Below are 22,022 nucleotides of genomic sequence, written 5' to 3'. Positions count from 1 at the left end.
AGAAGCTATTAGAGGACATTTATACAGTGCTTCAGAGTCCATGGGGACATCATTGACAGAAAACAATCTCATTAATTCCTCTTATACTTTTGGTCTAGAACATTCTGGAAAAATACAAATTAAATAAGCACATATTAAAGTCCCATCTGATGTCTAAGGCAGAGAGCAGAATTGCCAGAGTAGTGGATGGAGTTCTCATCCAGCGAGGCAGGTTCTCATCATGGGAGCGCCTGCCAACCATAGCGTATGTCCGTGCTGAGTCAGTGCCAGGCTCTCTGCGCTGAGGAGTAGCGTGAAGGACAGTGACAGTGCAGGTTCACGCATGTCCCCTCTACTGCTCACCCCCCAGCATCTGTCCATGAGATCGCAAGACCACGCCATTTCAGGTTTCCAATAATTTGTGAACATTTCATTTTGTGTTTAATTTTATGGCTGACTAAGATTTTTTCTCTTGGAATAGAGGATTTATTTTCTTCCCTGTGTTGAGCTGTTAACACATGTAAGTCAGTCCGTGTATTTTTCTTTCAGTAATTTTTATTCAAGATGATTGTTTTTTCCCCATTTTTCATTGAAATATTAGTGGAATATATAATAGTTCTTTTAATTTGGGGATTATTTTGTTGTGTGCAGGAAAAAAAAAATAAAGATCAATTGATCAAAGGCTTTTGTTGACGACCCCAGACCAACATTCAGAGTTAAGCATCATTACAAGGGCCCATCTAATGTTAAGAGTAATTTTACTTGACGTGTGACAATTAACATGTCAAGCCAAATGCAGCCTATCATTATTGGCCATTAGTTTATTGTGGAAATATTTATTGAGTGCTTGAGAACTATGAAGCACTACCACATAGCATGATGTCCTGAACAAAACAGAGGCTCAATAATATTTGCTGTTTTCATGGGGATCTTTACTCTTGTGTAAGAGCTTTTGTAGCAAACTAGAGCAGCCTCCGAGAGCACAGCAGCAGTTCCAAAAGGTTTTGATTAACGTGCTTCATCAGTGCAGTCAGATGTACTCCATGAACGTATTTCATCTTATCTACATTAAATTTCTACTAACTGTGTACGGATGGCCTAGTAAACTAATTTAGGACAGTATGCTTAATACTGGAGATAATCCTAAGAAACTACAGATTTTTCAATATGATATTCTAATTAAAACCTAATTAGCAATTCACTGTGCTGGAATTTTGTTTTATGGCATAGAAAAAAATACTCACTGTGCACAGAAAGTCAAGATGTATTTTTTGGAGACATTAGAATTTCAAAAATATAAGGCAGCACATGTGGAATTTAGAGGTGTTAAAAATCTAAAGTGTGGGTTTCTCCATAGCTTTAAGCTAGAACAGTTTTGTATAATCAGTGAGCTTGCCAAACAGTATCAAAAACTCATTTTCTTCAAGTGCTTTATTTATCTTTAATAGAACCTTCATCACCCTGGTGTTGTAAATTTGGAGTGTATGTTTGAGACGCCTGAAAGAGTGTTTGTTGTTATGGAAAAACTCCATGGAGACATGCTGGAGATGATCTTGTCAAGTGAAAAGGGCAGGTTGCCAGAGCACGTAACGAAGTTTTTAATTACTCAGGTAAGAAATCAATTACAGTCAGGAAATAAAAAAGGTAATATTTAATATCAGATGTTATCACTCTTTAACTAGAGCTTCCTAGCCCTGTTGTTTAGTCCCTACCTCCAGAGTCTAAACTACACTAAAAAAAAAAAGTTGGAACGGCTTATTGTATTATCTCATTTATATCTGTAGTAGTCAGGGTTTAGGATAGCACCAAATGAATAATATGTATACAGGCCCAGGTATTAAAACTTCTCATGAAATTTTAAAATGCACAGTGGCTGAGTCCTGAATCTTTGAAAATATTCGGGAATGTGTAGCTTGTTAGATATCATTGAATTCTTTTATCTTTACCTGTTTTGGTTGCCATCTGGTTTCCATAATACTTTTTCCAATAAAGTTTCCTTAGAAACATGCTAGCTTATTTCAGGGTCTGAAACATAAAGAAATGTCACTGTTCATTTTGAGTCTTTTGTTGACCCTCTAAATTTATGTCCTAGTAGAGAACATTTTGAACCAACCTTTTAGATTAAAATAAGCTGATGTTGATGATTTTCTCCTTTATAGATACTTGTGGCTTTGCGGCATCTACACTTTAAAAATATTGTTCATTGTGACCTCAAACCAGAAAACGTGTTGCTAGCATCAGCTGATCCTTTCCCTCAGGCAAGTATGAAAGCCTCTCTCAGCAAAAAGGCAGCCGACAGCATCACTGGCTCTCTTGCTGCATTCTGTCACCCTTTCTCCTCAAAACTTTCACTGTCCGTTTTCATCCATTTGTTACCTTCTTGCGTTTTGGGGACTGTCTCTGTCATTCTGCATCTCAGTTCAGCCTGCCTTTATAATATAATGCACACCAGGCCTCTCCTGCTGCTTCTGCTGCCGTGGTGTGGACATCCTGGGGAACAGGAGAGGGAGACAGCTTCAGAGTCCCAGGGATGCTGCTGCTGCTGCTAAGTCACTTCAGTCGTGTCTGACTCTGTGCGACCCCATAGACGGCAGCCCACCAGGCTCCCCCGTCCCCAGGATTCTCCAGGCAAGAACACTGGAGCGGGTTGCCGTTTCCTTCTGCAATGCATGAAAAGTGAAAGGGAATTCGCTCAGTTGTGTCCAACTCTTCGCAACCCCATGGACTGCAGCCCACCAGGCTCCCCCATCCCTGGGATTCTCCAGGCAAGAACACTGGAGTGGGTTGCCATTTCCTTCTCCAATGCATGAAAAGTGAAAGGAAGTCACTCAGTCATGTACAAGTCTTCGCGACCCCATGTACTGCAGCCTACCAGGCTCCTCTGTCCATGGGATTTTCCAGGCAAGAGTACTGGAGTAGGGTGCCATCGCCTTCTCCACCCAGGGATGCTACCAGCTCTCTAATGTTAGGCAGGGTATTGCAGTTCAGTGTTGTTCCCAGGGATGAAGACAGAAGTTTCTTCTTTTCCTTGACTCAGAAAATGCAAAACAACCGTATCTCTTTCTAGATACCCTTGTGTCTGAAGTGACCTGACCAAGGTGGCTGTTCTGTGTTGCTTCCATGATGCCCTCAGATCCTGGCTACCTGTCCATGCAGAGCTAATTTTTAGGATATGGTGAATGATGGCACGTGCTTATCCTTCAGCCTTTATTTATAATAAGTCCTTGAGTTAAATCCATCACTGTGCATGATGTTTCCCTGCCTTGTAAAACTGAATAACCTACTTTTATGTACACATATTTTCATATTTGTCCCTCAGTTCTAGGAGGAGGAAGGAAAAATGTTTAGATGATATTTTTATGAATAAAAAAATACTTTTGTGTCTTTTCATAAATTGCTATCCTCGAGTACATAAAATGGAAAATAGCTGTTAGTTCTACCATGAGAAATCCATACAATATATATAAAGTATTATAGTTGTTTTTTTAGCTGTTGTGGACCAAGACACAGACTGACAAACAAATTTGTAACCTGACTGTATCTTCAAACCATTATTATCAACAGGTGAAACTTTGTGATTTTGGTTTTGCCCGGATCATTGGAGAGAAGTCTTTCCGGAGGTCAGTGGTGGGTACCCCAGCTTACTTGGCACCTGAGGTTCTAAGGAACAAGGGCTATAATCGCTCTCTAGACATGTGGTCTGTTGGGGTCATCATCTATGTAAGCTTAAGTGGCACGTTCCCATTTAATGAAGATGAGGACATCCACGACCAAATCCAGAATGCAGCTTTCATGTATCCACCGAATCCTTGGAAGGAAATCTCTCACGAAGGTAATATTTCCTATTCAGAAGTGATAATGATTTCCTCATTAAGTGTTACATTATTAATTTAGTCATGTAATTTAAATTGATAAATGCTCATGGCAAACTGCCCACCAGAGTAGGGGCACAAATTGATTGAGGTGGGTTGAGAAGTAAAGGAAATGGAGACAAAAATATCTACTGGTGAAACTTACATACAGAAAATTAAGAAACACAAATTAAGAAGTAAATGAAATAAAGAGAAACTGTTTACCATTGGTTATGTCCTAAGAACTTATGAATATTTATACATAGATATAGTGGCAATACTTGATCTTTACTAACGGTAATCTTTGATTTACTATATGCCTATTTATGTTATAAGCACTTTTAACTTACTGTGGACACAAGAACCTTATGATACTGATATTTTAGTTATCACATTACATATATTAGTATACCAAATTCTTTGTATACCGTTTTCCTGTATGTGACTTTAGAGCATGTATCTAGTATTTTATTTAGTCATTTCCCTAGTGTTATACTTTAGATTATTTCTGTTTATTCATTGTTAGGTAACTTTCATGTATAGTTTCTTATATATATCCTGATGATTTTTTAGGGTAGATTACATTGGCAGTGTTGCATTATTTAAAATTAAGTTCTCCTTAATAAATATTTACTTCTTAAAGGGAGAATGATAGATAGTTTAAAAAGAAGTGGAGGGGCCAGTCAGGGTAGAGAGAATGGCTCACTGCATGCTTTACGAAGGAGTTCCTCCTTAAAATTCTCACCGCCCCCAAAATCCTTAAGATAGATTTTACTATTATATCTAGATTTCAAGCAAGGACATTGAGGCAAAAGGAGTGAACCCCCACCAAAATCACAAAGCTGGTAAATGGCAGAGCCAGAATTTATACCCAGATGGTCTGAGCATCCATTCTTTAACCCTTAGTCATGCTTCCTTTTTAGTTTTCGGGCAACATCTAGTTCTAAGTTTGTTGAGACTTTTTAACCACTTGAAAAGGCAAATACATTTATAGTTAAATATCTGTTTGATACCTGTTATTACACATGGTGGTATAGAAATTGGAAAAGAGCATGTATAAACTGCCTGGACAATTAGTTCTTAAACTACTGTTCATTGTAAATGGCACAATCCATCCATTATCTAAGCTTTGAGTTACTATTGGCTGCAACTTTCTTTAAATTTTATTGAAATATAATTGATTTACAATGTTGTGTTAATTTCTTCTATGTAGCAAAGTGACTAGCTTTTATATATATGTATTTTCATATTATTTTGCATTATAATTTGTCACAGGATATTGAATATAGCTTTCTGTGCTACACAGTAGGACCCTGTTTATCCATCGTATATATAATAGTTTGCTTCTCCTAATGTCAAACTGCCATTCCTTCCCCTACTTTCCCTCCACCTTGGCAACCACAGTTCTGTTCTCTATATCTGTGAGTCTGTTTTTGTTTCACAGATATGTTGATTTCTATCATGTTTTAGATTCCACATATAAGTGATTATCATACGGTATTTGTCTTTCTCTGACTTCACTTACTGTGATAATTTCTGTGTCTGTCCATGTTTCAATAAGAGGCATTATTGTATTCCTTTGGTGGCTGAGTAATATCCCATTGTATATATACTTACATTCTTTATTTATCTGTTGATGGACATTTAGGTTTCTTCCATGTCTTGGCTATTGTAAATAGTGCTGCTATTAACATAAGGGTGCATATATCTTTTTGAATAATAGTTTTGTATGGGTATATACACAGGAGTATAGGTTGCTGGATCATATGGAAACTCTGTTTTTTAGTTTTTTGAGGAACCTCCATAATACTCTCCACAGTGGCTACACCAATTTACATTCACACCACAGCGTAGGAGGGTTCCCCTTTCTCCATATCCTCTCCAGCATTTATTATTTATAGACTTTTTGATGAAGACCATTCCGACTGGTCCCTCATTGTAGTTTTGGCTTTGACTAACATTGTCTAATTAGCTCAAATTATAGCTAGGTGGATATGTCTTAATGGAATCTTTGACCTTCAAAAGAACTACTACGTGGCTGAAAGACTAATGAAATATATTTAGGATAAGTCAACAGAGGCAAAAAGGGGAATGTAATTCTTTTTCCTATCCAGGAGGCAGAAAGGAGGGAATTGTCAAATAACCTTGTGACCTGAACTTGCTGGGGAACAGTACCTTTAAATTCAGTTAGCATTATGTTTGATACCTGTAATCTAGAAATCCAGTAAAAATAACTCGATGTTGTTAACCACAGTGCAAACGTGAAATATCTCTACAGCCAGTCGGACATTTTTCTGTTCTGCAGGAGTATTTGGAAAATTAGGAAAATAGCCTTCACATTAAAGTGGTTTTTTTCCTTGGAGTAGTAGAGTACGTTGCTTGAAGAAGTGGTCTGGTATCATGTAAATATGCTGGCCTTCTATGTGGATGTAATCTTCTTAGCTATAGGCTGTGAATGTTTAATTATCACTTGTATTAGAAAGCAGAAGAATGGTTATCAACAGCTCAAGGACCTTTGCTGGGAAACTGCAATATACATGTGTAAGTAATGTGAAAGTAGAAGACAAAACAAAATATCTTTCAAACAACGTGAAAGTTTATAGGGGAGATGAGTTATATGAACTTGGGAAAATGATCGTGTATTTTCTTGAATTGTTAGCTTGGTATAAAATCAGGGTCTCCGAGTTCAGAGGAGAAAGAGTCACTATGGACTTGACTAGTCAGTATTGAGTTTTCAGGGGAGATGGAACTTAGGCCAGTCACTAAAGAATGAAGAGATACAGCATTTCACAAAAGAGAATTACATGGGCTAATTCAAGAGGCATTTGTATTTGACCAGAAAGAATACATTTTAGTTGGCTATAGAAATGTCTAAGCACTAAAAAAATTTTCTGCCACTCAAAATGATGTGGTAACCAGCTCATGTAGACTCTTGTTCTTGTAAATGACTCAAGTATCAGTTTGCACATTTATTGTCCTTTCTTCTCAGCATCTTTTTCTAGCTCATTTCAGCATTTGAGGCACAGGAGTTGTACTATTTGCTAGCAGAAGCTCTGACAGCAAATGATTTATCTACCTGCTGGTGTACAAACAAGAAGTAATATTGAATATAAAGAAAACCTGGCCAAATTATGTCGTAATATTAACTGAGGTGTTACAAAACTAATTATTGGCTTAGATTCTATTCCATTATCTTGTTGGGAACAAATACTTTCCAGATTGGGTATTATCACAGGGCCAGTACCAAATAATATTAAGCACGTAGTATCTGATGAGTACACAAGAAAACTAGGATCTGGCAAAGAGTGTTCACAGCTGATATTACAATATACTGTAAACCACACCAGAACCAGCAAAAATCCAGAAGCAAGGAAGTAAAAATCTAGGCACCTCAGTGACTCTAATAAATCAGAGGTAAGGATCAGCAGTGAAGTGGTTGGAGATGTTGTACTTCCTGCCATTCTAATTAGCTATCACTTACCTCTTTGAGCTTCAGTTTCTCATCTGTAAAACAGAGTAATGATTCCTGCCCATGTAATGAAGTTGTAATAGAGACTGAAAGAGATAAAGGATGTGAAAGGCATTTATAGAATGCAGGTGTGGGGTGAGCCAAGGACTTGGATCTAGGAAAAGGATAGCAGAACAGTAAGCTAGCTACGCAGTTGCTCTGGCGGGTAACCAAGAATTGATTGTATAATTTTAGAAATTATATGCAGACTTCTGTGCACATTTCTCAAGTGTTCTTCAGTCATACTGTTAGTTGTACTTTTTATTTCTTGGCATGAAAAAGCAAAAGATAGAAGAAAGTTGTAAGGTCTTTGCAGCATACATAGATGTATCAGAATGAGAAAATTCCTTTATCATGCTTTTTTCTCTGTTAATATAGACATGGACTCAATACGATGTAGTACTGTGTATTGGTGTGTTTGAGCTCTCATTGTGCTATTTGATCCTCACAGCAGTTTTAGTCTCTGTGTTAGTGAGAAATAAAAAGGGTAAATGACTTGCCTGAGGTCACAGAGTGGTAGGGCTTGGACTTGAAGTCATTGATTTGTCTTTTTTTCTTTTTTCGTAGACAGTTGGTTTCTATTTATTTACTGTTTTATTTTGGCTGCACTGGGTCTCTTTGACACTGGCGGGCTTAGTTACCTGCAGGGATTGATCTGCATTCCCTGTATTGGAAGGCAGATTCTTAACCACTGAACTGCAAGAGAAGTCCCTGTTGCCATTCTTTATAGCTCACAGTTTTGCACACCAAAGGGTGCTTATTTCTAATGTCTTGATATTTAAGAACCTATAGGGATTCCCTTGTGGCTCAGACAGTAAAGAATCTGCCTGCAGTGTGAGAGACCTAGGTTCGATCCCTGGGTCAGGAAGATCCCCTGGAGAAGGGAATGGCAACTCACTCCAGCATTCTGTCTGGAGAATTCCGTAGATAGAAGAGCTTAGCAGGATAAAGTACATGGAGTTGTAAAGAGCCAGATGCAACTGAGCATCTAACACTTTCAATTTCAAGGAATATTTAAAACTCATTAATTATTTATGCTATTATAATAAGCTGAGTACCAGCATTATAGAGATATTCTTACCAATAATATATCAGTGAATTAATCAGGATTTGTGTGCAAATAGTATAAACTTATCTCTCACTAACTTAGGTAATTTATTGACTCACACAATGGGGTAGGTCCAGAAGGTGAGCCCCATTCATCTGGAACCTGTGGTTCAAGTGACACATTTCTCCATCTCTCACTCTGCTTTACCTTACGGTGTCTTCCTTCTCAGGTAGACTTTTCATGTGGTGCAAAGTGATCTCCCAGCAGCTCCAGGCTAACATGCTACCCATTGTATATGACTCAGAATGGAAGCATAATTATCTCAGTAGCTGTAGATTCTCTGAAAGGGGCACTGATTGGCTGTGCTTAATCCCGTAATACCCTGGGAACAATCACATTGTCACCGCAGGAGCCACACTCTGATTGGCCTTGTGGATGATGGAGAGCCCCTCCAGGTTGGAGAGAGGTAGTTCCTGCAGTGAAAAGATACAAGGCTGAAAACAAACACAAAAGCATTAACAGGCGTCCACTATAAAAATAGATTTTTTGTGCAAATTAAAGTGTGCTTTGAAAGATAAGAAAAAAAATTTTGAGGAAAACCTAACACAGCAAATATTACAGGTAAAGTGGTGATAGTAAAATTAATTAAATTTTGAAAGCAAAAGAAGAATCACTGATCTTCTGTAACATTTGCCTTGTAGCCAAGCACTGCTTAACACACTTTACATATATGAACTTAGTTGTCCCAAACCTTTAAGTAGATACTATAATTGTTTTCATTTTAAAGATGAGGCAGTGTGGACATAGAGGGTTAAGTGGCTTCCCTTAGTGGGCTAGGTTGCAAATCTTATCAGCCGGCTCCAAGCTAGATTCTCTTACCCACTGCATTTATTGCTCCTTGATTATCCTTCTAATAAATTTAGCCATGCCTTCACATTAAAATCTTAATATGCTCTCCCTAGCTTAGAGCTAATATAGCAACACAATTTTTACTAATGTCTAAAAAGACAGGGAAACCCGATGCTGTAGTGACAAAGGCCTGAACTGAGAACTCTCCCACTCAGCATCTTGGTGACCTCATCCAAGTTACTTACTGTCTCAGGTCTCAGTTTTCCTGTTTGAAATACGGTGATACAAGTTCCTAACTCACTAGGTTAATTATTAAATGAAATTGCGCTGGCAAGTAGTTAGTAGAGTGATTGGCACAGCTAGATTACCTTAAATGTATCGAGCACTTTCTATTTCAATCACTTTACATGATCAATCGATCTGTGTATATGCACATATATATGTATTTGTTTATGCACATGCATATATAATTACACATGTAACTAAATACATATATTTAATTACAGTTATATATATAATCAAATGCTTATATAAATTATCTATAGCTAAACAAATGTAGTCAACTACTTGTGGCTTATATAGTAAAGAATCTGTCTGCAGATTGTCTTTGATTGTGTGGATCACAAACTGTGGAAAATTCTGAAAGAGATGGGAATACCAGACCACCTAACCTGCCTCTTGAGAAATCTGTATGCAGGTCAGGAAGCAACAGTTAGAACTGGACATGGAACAACAGACTGGTTCCAAATAGGAAAAGGAGTACATCAAGGCTGTATATTGTCACCCTGCTGACTTAACTTCTATGCAGAGTACATCATGAGAAACGCGGGGTTGGAAGAAACACAAGCTGGAATCAAGATTGCCAGGAGAAATATCAATAACCTCAGACATGCAGATGACACCACCCTTATGGCAGAAAGTGAAGAGGAGCTAAAAAGCCTCTTGATGAAAGTGAAAGAGGAGAGCGAAAAAATTGGCTTAAAGCTCAACATTCAGAAAACAAAGATCATGGCATCTGGTCCCATCACTTCATGGGAAATAGATGGGGAAACAGTGGAAACAGTGTCAGACTTTATTTTCTTGGGCTCCAAAATCACTGCAGATGGTGAATGCAGTCATGAAATTAAAAGACGCTTACTCCTTGGAAGAAAAGTTATGACCAACTTAGATAGTATATTCAAAAGCAGAGACATTACTTTGCCGACTAAGGTCCGTCTAGTCAAGGCTATGGTTTTACCTGTGGTCATGTATGGATGTGAGAGTTGGACTGTGAAGAAGGCTGAGTGCCGAAGAATTGATGCTTTTGAACTGTGGTGTTGGAGAAGACTCTTGAGAGTCCCTTGGACTGCAAGGAGATCCAACCAGTCCATTCTGAAGGAGATCAGCCCTGGGATTTCTTTGGAAGGAATGATGCTAAAGCTGAAGCTCCAGTACTTTAGCCACCTCATGCAAAGAGTTGACTCATTGGAAAAGACTCTGATGCTGGGAGGGATTGGGGGCAGGAGGAGAAGGGGACGACCGAGGATGAGATGGCTGGATGGCATCACGGACTCGATGGACGTGAGTCTGAGTGAACTCCAGGAGATGGTGATGGACAGGGAGGCCTGGCGTGCTGTGATTCATGGGGTTGCAAAGAGTCGGACACGGCTGAGCGACTGAACCGAACTGAACTTGTGGCTCATATAGTAAAGAATCTGTCTGCATGGTGAGAGACCTGGGTTCCGTCTCTAGGTCAGGAAGATCCCCTGAAAGAGGAAATGGCAACCCACTCTAGTATTCTTGGTTGGAGAATTTCATGGACAGAGGAGCCTGGTGGGTTACAGTCCACAGGCTCGCAGAGTCAGGCACAACTGAGTGACTTAACACTTTCACTTCTATACAAATATAACTAAGAACATGTATATATATGGAATTTAGAAAGATGATAACAATAACCCTATATGTGAGACAGCAAAAGAGACACAGATGTAAAGAACAGACTTTTGGACTCTTGGGAGAAGGCGAGGGTGGGATGATTTGAGAGAATAGCATTGAAACATGTATACTACTGTATGTGGAATAGATCGCCAGTCCAGGTTCGATGCCTGAGACAGGGATCAGGGCCGGTGCACTGGGATGACCCTGAGGGATGGGATGGGGAGGAAGGTGGGAGGGGGGTTCAGGATGGGGAACACATGTGCACCCATGGCTGATTCATGTCAATGTATGGCAAAAACCACTACAATACTGTACAGTAATTAGCTTCCAATTAAAATAAATACATTAATTTATAAACCAAAGAATGCATGTATACAGTAAAACACTCCAGAATGAATTATATGGTTACACATTATTGCATAAGAGGAGGCTTCAGGTAATCATGGGAAGAGGGGAGTTCAAGAACATTTGTGTTCATTTTAGGGCAGTGAGAGTTACACTTTCATCGTTGAGACCATTTGACCTTTACTGTGTGCTCTGCTCAGTCACTCAGTTGTGCCTGACTGTTTGCAGCCCCATGGACAGTAGCACGCCAGGCTCCTCTCTCCATGGGATTTTCCAGGCAAGAATACTGGACTGGGTTGCCATTTCCTACTCAGGGAATTTTCCCAACCCAGGGACAGAACCCGTGTCTCTTGCACCTCCTGTATTTGCAGGCAGATTCTTTATCACTGCACCAGTTGGGAAGCTTATCCAATACCACTGTCAGTAACTAGACATGGCCTCTTTCTCACCTCCAGCTTTTATCTTATACTAGGTTAAGCTTAGTCCTCAGCACATAGAGGCTATGACCTTTCTCAGTCCCTTGAAAGGACTCTGCACCTATTTTAAAGTAGTTGCTTGGTTAGCACATTTACTTTGTCTTATGGAAAGGGCAGCCCATTATCACTTACACATTTTTAAAATTGTTATTGTTGTCCATTCGTTGTCATGTCCAACCCTTTGCGACCCCATGGACTGTAACACACCAGGCCTCCCTGTCCCTCACTGTCTCCTGGAGTTCGTCCTAGTTCATGTCCATTGAATTGATGATGCTTTCCATCCTTTGCCTCCCTCTTCTTTTGCCTTCAGTCATTCCCAGCATCAGGGTCTTTGTCAGTGAGTTGGCTATTCACATCAGGTGACCAAAGTTTTGGAGCTTGAGCTTCAGCATCAGTAATCAGATGACATTAGAGGATTGCACCTTACTATGGGATCATGCAGTTGGACATGACTGAAGCGACTTAGCAGCAGCAGCACCTCACTTGATCATGTACCTATATGCCATTTCGTTCATTGCATTTTTAGCATTGCCACAGGAGCAAGAGTTAGGCCAGGCTATCCTCCCTGTTTGTCATATCTGGTGCATAATAAGAGTGACTTGGGTGGATACTGCCGAAAAGAAACCCAGAAAATTGCAAGCGACACTCAATGTATAACTTAAGAAATAGGGACCAAGGATATAGAGCTTAGAATCAAGAAATGGAAAAACTAGCTAATAGTCAGAAAATAGGAATATTCACAAGTAGGCAAGGTAGAGGTTTACTAATAATTTTGCCAAAGAACCTCCTTGATTATGGCTCATTTTAAACTACCTGTAATTGTCTAGTTCTGAGTCTATAGCAGACATATTTCAAGTTTGGCATGTCAAGAAGAGCTGGTTAATAAGGAAGATTCCCAGACTGCACCCCCATAAACTGCCATCTTGCTCTGAGAATGAAAGAAGTCCATGAAACACACTTTCTAAAACACTGCTCAGATCTCCAAAAGACATGATGGCTGACAGTGCTCTAAAAAATGTTTAGTAGGTTTCTAATGTTCAGATTGAGATAAATTAAAAGTTTCTCTCATTTGTAACATTTTTTCTATTCATGTCATTTTCTTTATCAGATGTTTAATATCAGGATATATGATTTGCTCCAAATGTTGAATGTATTTCAACATAAACTTCCATGATAATAGTAAGAAAAATTAGTAAGAAAAAGCTTCTTGATAAACTTCCACTTACAAGCCTAAAGGAGAAAAAACACCCCAGAAAATGCAAAAAGTGTAAAATAGTTATGTGTAATAAAGAAGAAACTAACGTGTGTCAAGATTTTGAGCAATGAAAGAAATACAGGGAAAGAGAATCCTTTTAACACTTGAAAATTTTCTCTTGAGAGGACATCAGTTCAGTTCAGTTCAGTTCAGTCGCTCAGTCATGTCCGACTCTTTGCGACCCCATGAATCGCAGCACGGCAGGCCTCCCTGTCCATCACCAACTCCCGGAGTTCACTCAGACTCAACGTCCATCAAGTCGGTGATGCCATCCAGCCATCTCATCCTCTGTCGTCCCCTTTTCCTCCTGCCCCCAATCCCTCCCAGCATCGGAGTCTTTTCCAATGAGTCAGCTCTTCACATGAGGTGGCCAAAGTACTGGAGTTTCAGCTTTAGCATCATTCCTTCCAAGGAACACCCAGGGCTGATCTTTAGAAACTGGTTTGAGTGGACATGCTGCTGCTGCTAAGTCGCTTCAGTCATGTCCGACTCTGTGCAACCCCAGAGATGGAAGCCCACCAGGCTACTCTGTCCTTGGGATTCTCCAGGCAAGAACACTGGAGTAGGTTGCCATTTCCTTCTCTAATGCATGAAAGTGAAAAGTGAAAGTGAAGTCGCTCAGTCGTGTCCAAATCTTCACAATCCCATGGACTGCAGCCCACCAGGCTCCTCCGTCCATGGCATTTTCCAGGCAAGAGTACTGGAGTGGGGGTGCCATTGCCTTCTCCGTGAGTGGACATAGGTATAGAAATTTGATGCTATAGAGTGTAGGTTTTTAGGTTATAGGAGGCATGAGATGTAATCATATAATTCATAATGGTGATATATAAATTGTTCCACATATTGTTTATTAGCTTTAAATTTTAGAAAACCTTTAGACCATGCATGTCTAACTTCATGATACTTATGTGATGTGTATATGTGTGCTCAGTTACCTGTGTCTGACTCTTTGCGACCCCATGGACTATATAGTCCATGGAATTCTCCAGGCCAGAGTACTGGAGTGGGTAGCCTTCCCCTTCTCCAAGGGATTTTCCCAACCCAGGGATCAAACCTAGGTCTCCCACATTGCAGTCAGATTCTTTACCAGCTGAGCCACAAGTAAAGCTAGGGTAGCCTATCCCTTCTCCAGCGTATCTTCCCAACCCAGGAATCGAACCAGGGTCTCCTGCATTGCAGGATGATTCTTTACCACCTGGGCTATCAGGCAAGTGTGAAGGGCAAATGAATTCTCCTTTTCTGCATTCCTTCAGCTGGTCAAGATCCTAACACATGCAATTTAAATTATTCTGTTTTATAAATGACTTTATTATACAGCTTTGTTTACCCCTGAGTATATTCTTAGAATAAGAAGCGAGGTGATACTGGTAACCATGTGAAGTGGATTATATAGCTAATGAGGTGAAATATAATTTGCTTCAGTGCAAGTCATCTTACCAGGAGAATGATGACAAACCTGCAGTGATAGGAGAGCCTCTGTTAGAGTAAAAATTCATTTCCATCATCAAATTGAATTGATGTGTTCAATTAGAGACACACGGTAAATTTGAGGAAGGTTAGTAATAGACCATGACGATCACCAGATAAATTACTATTTTTTCCTTCTGAGTTTTGATATTCCTTTATATGCCATTAGGGAGGCAAGCAGGCAGTAATCAACACAGAGGCAACCTCGGAAATTGTCTCACAACGAGCTCACGACCCCTGCAGACAGGGATCATTTTCTGTGCTTGCAGGTGAAACCTGAAGAAGCACCTATTCTCAACTCACCTGCTGTGTTGTCACTGCTTAGCTTCAGAGTCACATGGTTAGTTGGTGTAATCAAGAATTAAGATCAGACGTAAAGCCTTGACATATGTGATAAGGAAAAAAAAGGAAATGCCCTTGCATTAATCCTATAACTTGTCTTTAGTTCAAAATTATCAACCTGTGATGGTGCACCCGTGACACAGGTTTTTTCCACTGTGTGATCTGACAGTCTCAATGGTAATATTTCTTCTGCATCTTCTGCCTGATAAGCACAGCTGTAGTTTATTCTTCCATTTGGTCTCAGTCCTCTGCTGACATTTATGTTCAGTCCAGAATACATGGCATCCCAAGGCATAGAATGGCTATAATAATATACCACTAAATTTATCCAAGCATCTAGATTTTATTTTAAAAGCATTTTTTTTTTGCCATTCAGTGTGGTAAATTCAAATAAAATTGTTCACAAGTGTGTTTTTCCCCCAGAAATTGGAGATGAAAAATACAGCCAGTACAAACACAAAGCGAAGCTAAATAAAAGCCTAGCCCCATTACCACATGGTATGTTTTCAAAATCCAACAGCGTTCCAGAACGCTAAGCACTTAAGTTGGAAGTAGCACTTTGCCATGAAAAGGAACCAGCTGTAGGTCCCTCTTTCACTACATATTGTTCAAAACAAAAAATAACCCCATTGAAAATAAGCCTCGGGTAGATGAGACTGAGAAATCCAATGGTATGAGAAACAAAAGAAAGACAATTGTCATTTAAAAATTAAACTGTGTTTGTAACAGTTTATGAGGCTTGCAGATCCAGCAAGCCTGCTGAATATTAATGAATAGATTGATTTGTCAACATATTAGCACCACTGTCAGACGTAACAGCATGGAGGAGATACGAGGGGACAAGGCAGTGAACTACTTAAAAATGCTTGGCTGGCTACGACGAGATTCATGATTGATCAACTAAAGTAAACGATGTGGGTCAGGACTTCCACTGGGGTTTACCACTTTAAACAACCTCTATTAGATATTCTAGAATTACTCATGTTTAATTTTATTTGAAAACAGCATGCTTTTTGTTCAGTAATAAGAAACTTTAAAATTTTGATCCAAAGGTATACAATAGTTTAAATAATATTTGCTTAGTAGACTGCATTTTAAAATATATGTTTGTTTATATAATGTAATTTTACATAGTGTGTATATATATATATATAGTTTATAAACATATTTCAAATTCCAAATAAATATCTTAAAAGGTGTCCTACCAGGAAAGGAACCATTTGATAACAAATAAAATATAATTAATGAGGTTTTTCTCTAACAAATGATAATTTGTAGAGAGAAACTGATCTGAAGAAGTTTTAGCAAGAACAAAATTGCTGGGAGAAATATCAATAACCTCAGAAATGCAGATGATACTACCCTTATGGCAGAAAGCAAAGAGGAACTAAAGAGCCTCTTGACGAGGGAGAAAGAAAAGAGTGAAAAAGCTGGCTTAAGACCTCAACATTCAGAAAACTAAGATCATGGCATTTGATCCCATCACTTCCTGTCAAATCAATGGAGGAGCAATGAAAACAGTGAGAGACTTTATTTTCTTTGGCTCCAAATCACTGCGGATGGTGACTGCAGCCATGAAATTAAAAGAGGCTTGCTCTTTGGAAAAAAAGCTATGACAAACATAGACAACAAATTAAAAAGCAGAGATATCGCTTTGCCAACAAAGGTTTATATAGGCACAGCTATGGTTGTTCCAGTGGTCATGTATGGATGTAAGAGTTGAACCATAAAGAAGGCTGAGTGCCAAAGAATCCCTGCTTTTGAACTGTTGTGCTGGAGAACACTCTTGAGAGTTCCTTGGACAGCAAGGAGATCGAACCAGTCAGTCCTAAAGGAAATCAACCCTGAATATTCATTGTAAGTACTGATGCTGAAGCTCCAATACTTTGGACAAGTGAAGTGAAAATCTTGGTGCTGGGAAAGATTGAGGGCAAGAGAAGGGGGTGACAGAGGATGAGATCTTTGGATGGGATCATCAACTCAATGGACATGAGTTTGAACAAACTCCAGGAGACAGTGAAGGACAGGGAAGCCTGGCATGCTGCAGTCCATAGGGTCGCAGAGTTGGATACGACTGAGCAACTGAACAACGAGGTTCTTACAAAACTATTGATACCTGGAAGTTGCTCCTCTGAAGATTTTTTAGTTTGCCTTTGACTTGAGTATCAGCATTTAAAAAACACCCAAAAGCCAAAAATCTCTTTGAAGTGAAAATGAAAGAAAGAAAAAAAAAAAAAACCTCAAACTTCATTAGAATAATATAAGTATATTTTAATTGAGATTTTAAAATTTTTGTATCAGTTTGGGATCAGCTGGGGGCCGCTGTATGCTGCATTTAAACAATTCATATTTCCAGTATTGTTTTTCTAGTCTTTAGGAGGAAATTAAATTGAACGTGAAGTGAGAGAGTACCCAAGGATGGAGTAACTTTCTACAGAGGAGAGAACTGGGAAAGACCCGGCTTGAGTCTCTAAAGGTCTTGCACTTCATTGGATTGCAATAATTGACTCAGTAACGAGTGAGATGATGATTTCCAGCGGCCTTGTTTGCTGCTGGCAGCCTCTGGTTTCAGCCCCTGAGAGGAGAGTCCCAGTTAGTGTTGCTGGGCAACAGCTTGCTGGGTTGAGAGCTGGAATGTGAAGGGTTGCAAAACGATTTTTAAAATAAACACACAACTTACCATCAGCATGAAGCAAGCCAAAGGGAGAAGTACTGAGCCTACAGGATGACAGGCGGTGAAGCAGAATGGAAAGGGGGAAAAGAAAACAAGGCGCTTGGTGGCGCCCAATGATGACTCCAACCCAGGAGTGATAGTTTTGATCTGGCTTCTAATTTGAAAATCTGTACCTCACTAATCTGCAGCTGGACAGAAGACAGTACGGAAAAGCAATTCTTTAAACTGCCTTGTCTGTACAAAACAGGTCAGCCCCAGAGTTTCACAGATAATTTCTCTTGTGTCAAATAAACATTGTAAAATAAGCATGATCTGTACTGCAGATACTCTCAGCATTATTCTGATTTTCTGATGGAAGCCCCTGATCCTGTGATCTGTTTGTAGAGATGTGATGTCCTACCATCCAGGAGTATTTTTAGCCAAAATATACAAACCATATGCACATAATGTGGATATTAAAACTTAGAGCTGAGAAAATACATATTTAAATGTCTAATTAATGTATTCAGTCTACCAAATGCTATTTAGCAAGCATTTTCCTAATATATTAAATGATGCATTTTATTTTAAATATTTATGAAATTGTGTAAAAATGAATATACAATCTGGGCAAGCTTAAAGAAGCTGAAATCTAGTAGGGAAAATGGGGAGACAGGCAGGTACCAAAATGATAAAAGATGGGAGATGGTGGACTTCTGCGGCAGTCCATGGGTTCCGACCTGGCCCTTTGACCTCAGAGGCCCAGGTTTCATCCCAGATCAGGGACTAAAATCCCACAGGCCAAACAGCACATTCAAAAAAAATTTTTTTTTGCAAAATGTAAGGTGACTGAGAGGGGTGATGTGAGGGACCTATTATGCCTTCAAAAATATGCAGTTCCATTCTTTGTCTGGCCTGTTCTCCAAGTTTTGGAGCCCTTTCAGTTTAGCTGTAACACATGCCACTGTGCCTTCTACGCACTCAGAGCCTGTTGTGTCCATATATGTGGTATTTGCTTTGGAATGGAGAATGACTGCAATATAGATCCCGCAATTTCAGAGATGATTCTGAATTTTGACACCTGAAGAAAATAGAATCCATACAATTAAGAGTCTGATGGAACATTTCTTTTCATATTAAGGCATAAAGCCCTTCAGCACCTGTGTATACCTTTTAATTTTATTCTTGTTCAGATATATTTGTACACCTGCCAAACAGGCTGCACAGAACTTCAGCTAGCCCCACATCTGCTGAAAAGTCCATTCTGGTTAAAAAAAAAAAAAAAGGAATGTTTGATAAATTTTTCAAATTATTTTACAGGACATTAGGAGAAAAATAACTGTGTTAGCCAAGAATTTGTTGTAGCAAAAAAGAAACATTAGGCATCATAAAACAGATTTTCTTTGCTTTTATTTTAATTTATGGGAAACATTAATATGAATCTATGGCTAGAGACATTTTAGAAAACACAAAATGCTATACTTTTGAGAGGAGATTCTTTACAATAAAATATGAACCATCCAGTTGTTTAAAATTTTCCTGTGAGAAAGGAAAAGACTTCTTACATTGTCCCAATGTCACTATTTGAGGTGCTCAGAGAGCTTGCTCTTAAGACTATTTATTAGTAATATGGAAGGAAGAGATTGAGTTCAAGGGTGAATCAGAGAACAGAGCTCTCAATAAGAGTAGAAAGGCTAACTCTCAGAGTAAATGGGCAGGTACAATCAGAAAATAATTCTACTACTCTCTGAAAAAGTTGATGACGTATTTACTGCAAGAGAAGGAGTAACCAGCCACTGATAGGGAGGAGGGCCTCAAATTGAGAAAATAAGGGAAAGAGGATGTAAAAGGAAAAAAATATAACTCACGAGAATGGAGGATTTTCCTGCACGTATTTGGCCCCAGACACAACAACAGCTATTCCAAATTACATCTGCTTATTGCCCCAAACTGTGGAGAATCCAGCCTTGTGTAGCAATAGACTTTATCTCATGAAAAGCAGATACTTCAATATGTAGTGGCGTGTGCGCTCAGTTGCACCTGACTCTGCAACACTATGGACTATAGCCTGCCAGGCGCTCTGTCCATGGGATTCACCAGCAAGAAGACTGGAGTGGTTTGCCATTTCCTACTCGCGAGGTTCAAACTCACATCTCCTCCATTTAGGAGGCAGATTTTTTTACCACTGAGCCACCAGGGAAGCACATTGGAATAGGTACTTTTTGCTATATCTATGGAAGGAAGTAATAGGTATCAGGAATTTGAGACTTTCTCTGCTTTCCCAAATATCTCTTTATCATGGGGCTCTGTATCTTCCTGGAGCTCCAGGAAACCTGGAGTTTTCTGCATCCTTCTCACCTTCCACCTTGGGCGCTAGTATCCTCTTCTGACATGCCAGCCGGTCACTTTTCCTTCTGACTTCCCATTCTGCTGCAGTCCTCTTTGTCTTTTCTTATTTCCCACTGCCAAACCATGGTCCCTTCCTCCTTGGCTTTGTTTTTTAAAGAAGTTCTCAGAATGGCTCAGTTTTATATCTGTCTTTCCTATTGTCTCTCCTTTCTCCCACCTCTTCAGTTTCAGAGGCAAGTCCTATCGAATTCTCTCTGGATCAGAATTCCCAGCCTTGACTTGAGTTTTGGAACTGGAGTTGAGATCCCATTTGGAATTATTTCCCTGATGTTGGCTCTTTGGAGGGACTGCCATAGCTACTCCAGTTTTACTAGTTTAATATTGGCTTCCTTCTCCTCTTAGCTTAGATCTTTACATTTGAGGCTTACACTTAACAGTCTCTGCTGGGAGCTGGTACTTGGGGAGTCGGGTGGGGGATAGTGGTGTCACAAGAGAACACTCAATAGCAACTGTAAACTATGACTGATGTTCAGAGCAGGACATACTATATGTTGAAGAAGCTGACAGAGGTGTTCTTAGAGCTATTGTGGATAATTAGTAAATCCTGAATAAATTGGGAGAGATACCAGGATACTTGGAACAGACCAAAGTTTTCTGAATTTCTAAAAGAGGGAAAGAATGGATTCTGTAATCATTCAGGAAGAAGCTTAATAGTTGTTCTTGTCTAAATCCTGGAATGAGTGATGAATAGTATGCAAACATTTAGAAAACTCTGGTATTAAGAAGGAAATGACTAAAAACCAATACTAGTCAATATTAGTTTACTTAGAATCTCTTACCTTAGAATAATTACATTCTTTTTAAATAGTTTGACAGATTAGTAGAGTGAGTAATACCAAGGACTGATGTTTCTTAACTATAAGAAAGCATTAGGAAAAAAAATCTCCCATGATAGCCTTTAGAGAAAACGATTGCATATGGGCTGAATGAGATACTCTTGGGAGGAAACATTTCTCATTTATCAGTGTGTTCAGATAATTTATAGGCATGGCAGTTGTGAGTTTAATCTATCATAGAGTCATCAAGTTCTGTGTTTAAGCTTTATCCTGAAAAAAGATTCTTAGTAATTTGGTTAATACATAGCAGATAGGCTTATTCAGTTTGGAAATGGTAGAAAGGTAGAGGATTAGTCCTTTCAAGGGCAGAGGATCACATCACATTCAGAATAGTCTTTGAAAGCCAGAATGTTGAACTAAAGTCAGAAAGATAGATTAGATTAGAGAGATAGAAAGATCTGTCTATATCTGCGCATTTATGTACACAGGAGTGTGGTAGAAACGTAACTAAGAAAAATTTAATGTTTATTGTTGGAAATATTTTAATTTAATTAGATTTTTACATTATCGTCAGTTAATAATGACGAGTTAATGGTATGACGTGGATGTGCATGCCACAGTATTTAAGAGCGTGGGTTTGGGATCCATTCCCCTGGGTTTCATCTTCAGCTGTTACCTGAAAACTGTCTGACCAAATTTTGTGACCTTTTGAAGTTCCAGTTTTTCCTTTTGTATAAAATAGAGGTAAAATAATAACTACTTTTATATGCTTGTTATGAAGACTGCCTAAGAATATGAATGTGAAATTTTTTAAAAAAAGAAAATTTTCATCCTAAGCCTTATGAATAATACCTATATGTTCATATCAAGTTGGCAGCTAATTGTGAGAAAAATTCTGGTCTACTGTGAACAAGAACAGCTGGTAGACATAAAAGTTAGGGTGCACAGAGAAACTGGGGAGGCTGAAGGGCAGCTGAAAGAGCTGCAGAGAGCAAGGGTAAAGTGAATCACAGTCCCCAAGACCTGAAGAGCTGTCGTGTGGAATAGTCAAGTTCTCCACTGCATCTAAAACATAAATAGGATTAATATCGGTAAGTTGTAAAAATGACCACTTTGGGCACAACATAGGAGAAAATAATTCTCGTCA

General features: G+C 39.0%; 1 protein-coding gene across 2 annotated transcripts in view; it reads left to right on the top strand.

The window, feature by feature from the left end:
• The window catches only part of PRKD1 (protein kinase D1), a 346,762-nt gene that overhangs the window by 319,522 nt on the left and 5,218 nt on the right, over positions 1 to 22,022 (top strand). For both annotated transcript variants that reach the window (XM_018066224.1, XM_018066225.1), the window contains 3 exons: positions 1,428 to 1,589; positions 2,139 to 2,237; positions 3,544 to 3,811. In XM_018066224.1, the coding sequence (XP_017921713.1) occupies positions 1,428 to 1,589; positions 2,139 to 2,237; positions 3,544 to 3,811 (529 nt within the window). The remainder of the gene's footprint in view (positions 1 to 1,427; positions 1,590 to 2,138; positions 2,238 to 3,543; positions 3,812 to 22,022) is intronic.

Source organism: Capra hircus, chromosome 21 (assembly GCF_001704415.2).
Source record: "Capra hircus breed San Clemente chromosome 21, ASM170441v1, whole genome shotgun sequence".
Classification (NCBI taxonomy): Eukaryota; Metazoa; Chordata; class Mammalia; order Artiodactyla; family Bovidae; genus Capra; species Capra hircus.
The sequence above is the reverse complement of the archived record's forward strand: the minus strand, read 5'-3'. Positions and strand labels throughout refer to the sequence as shown.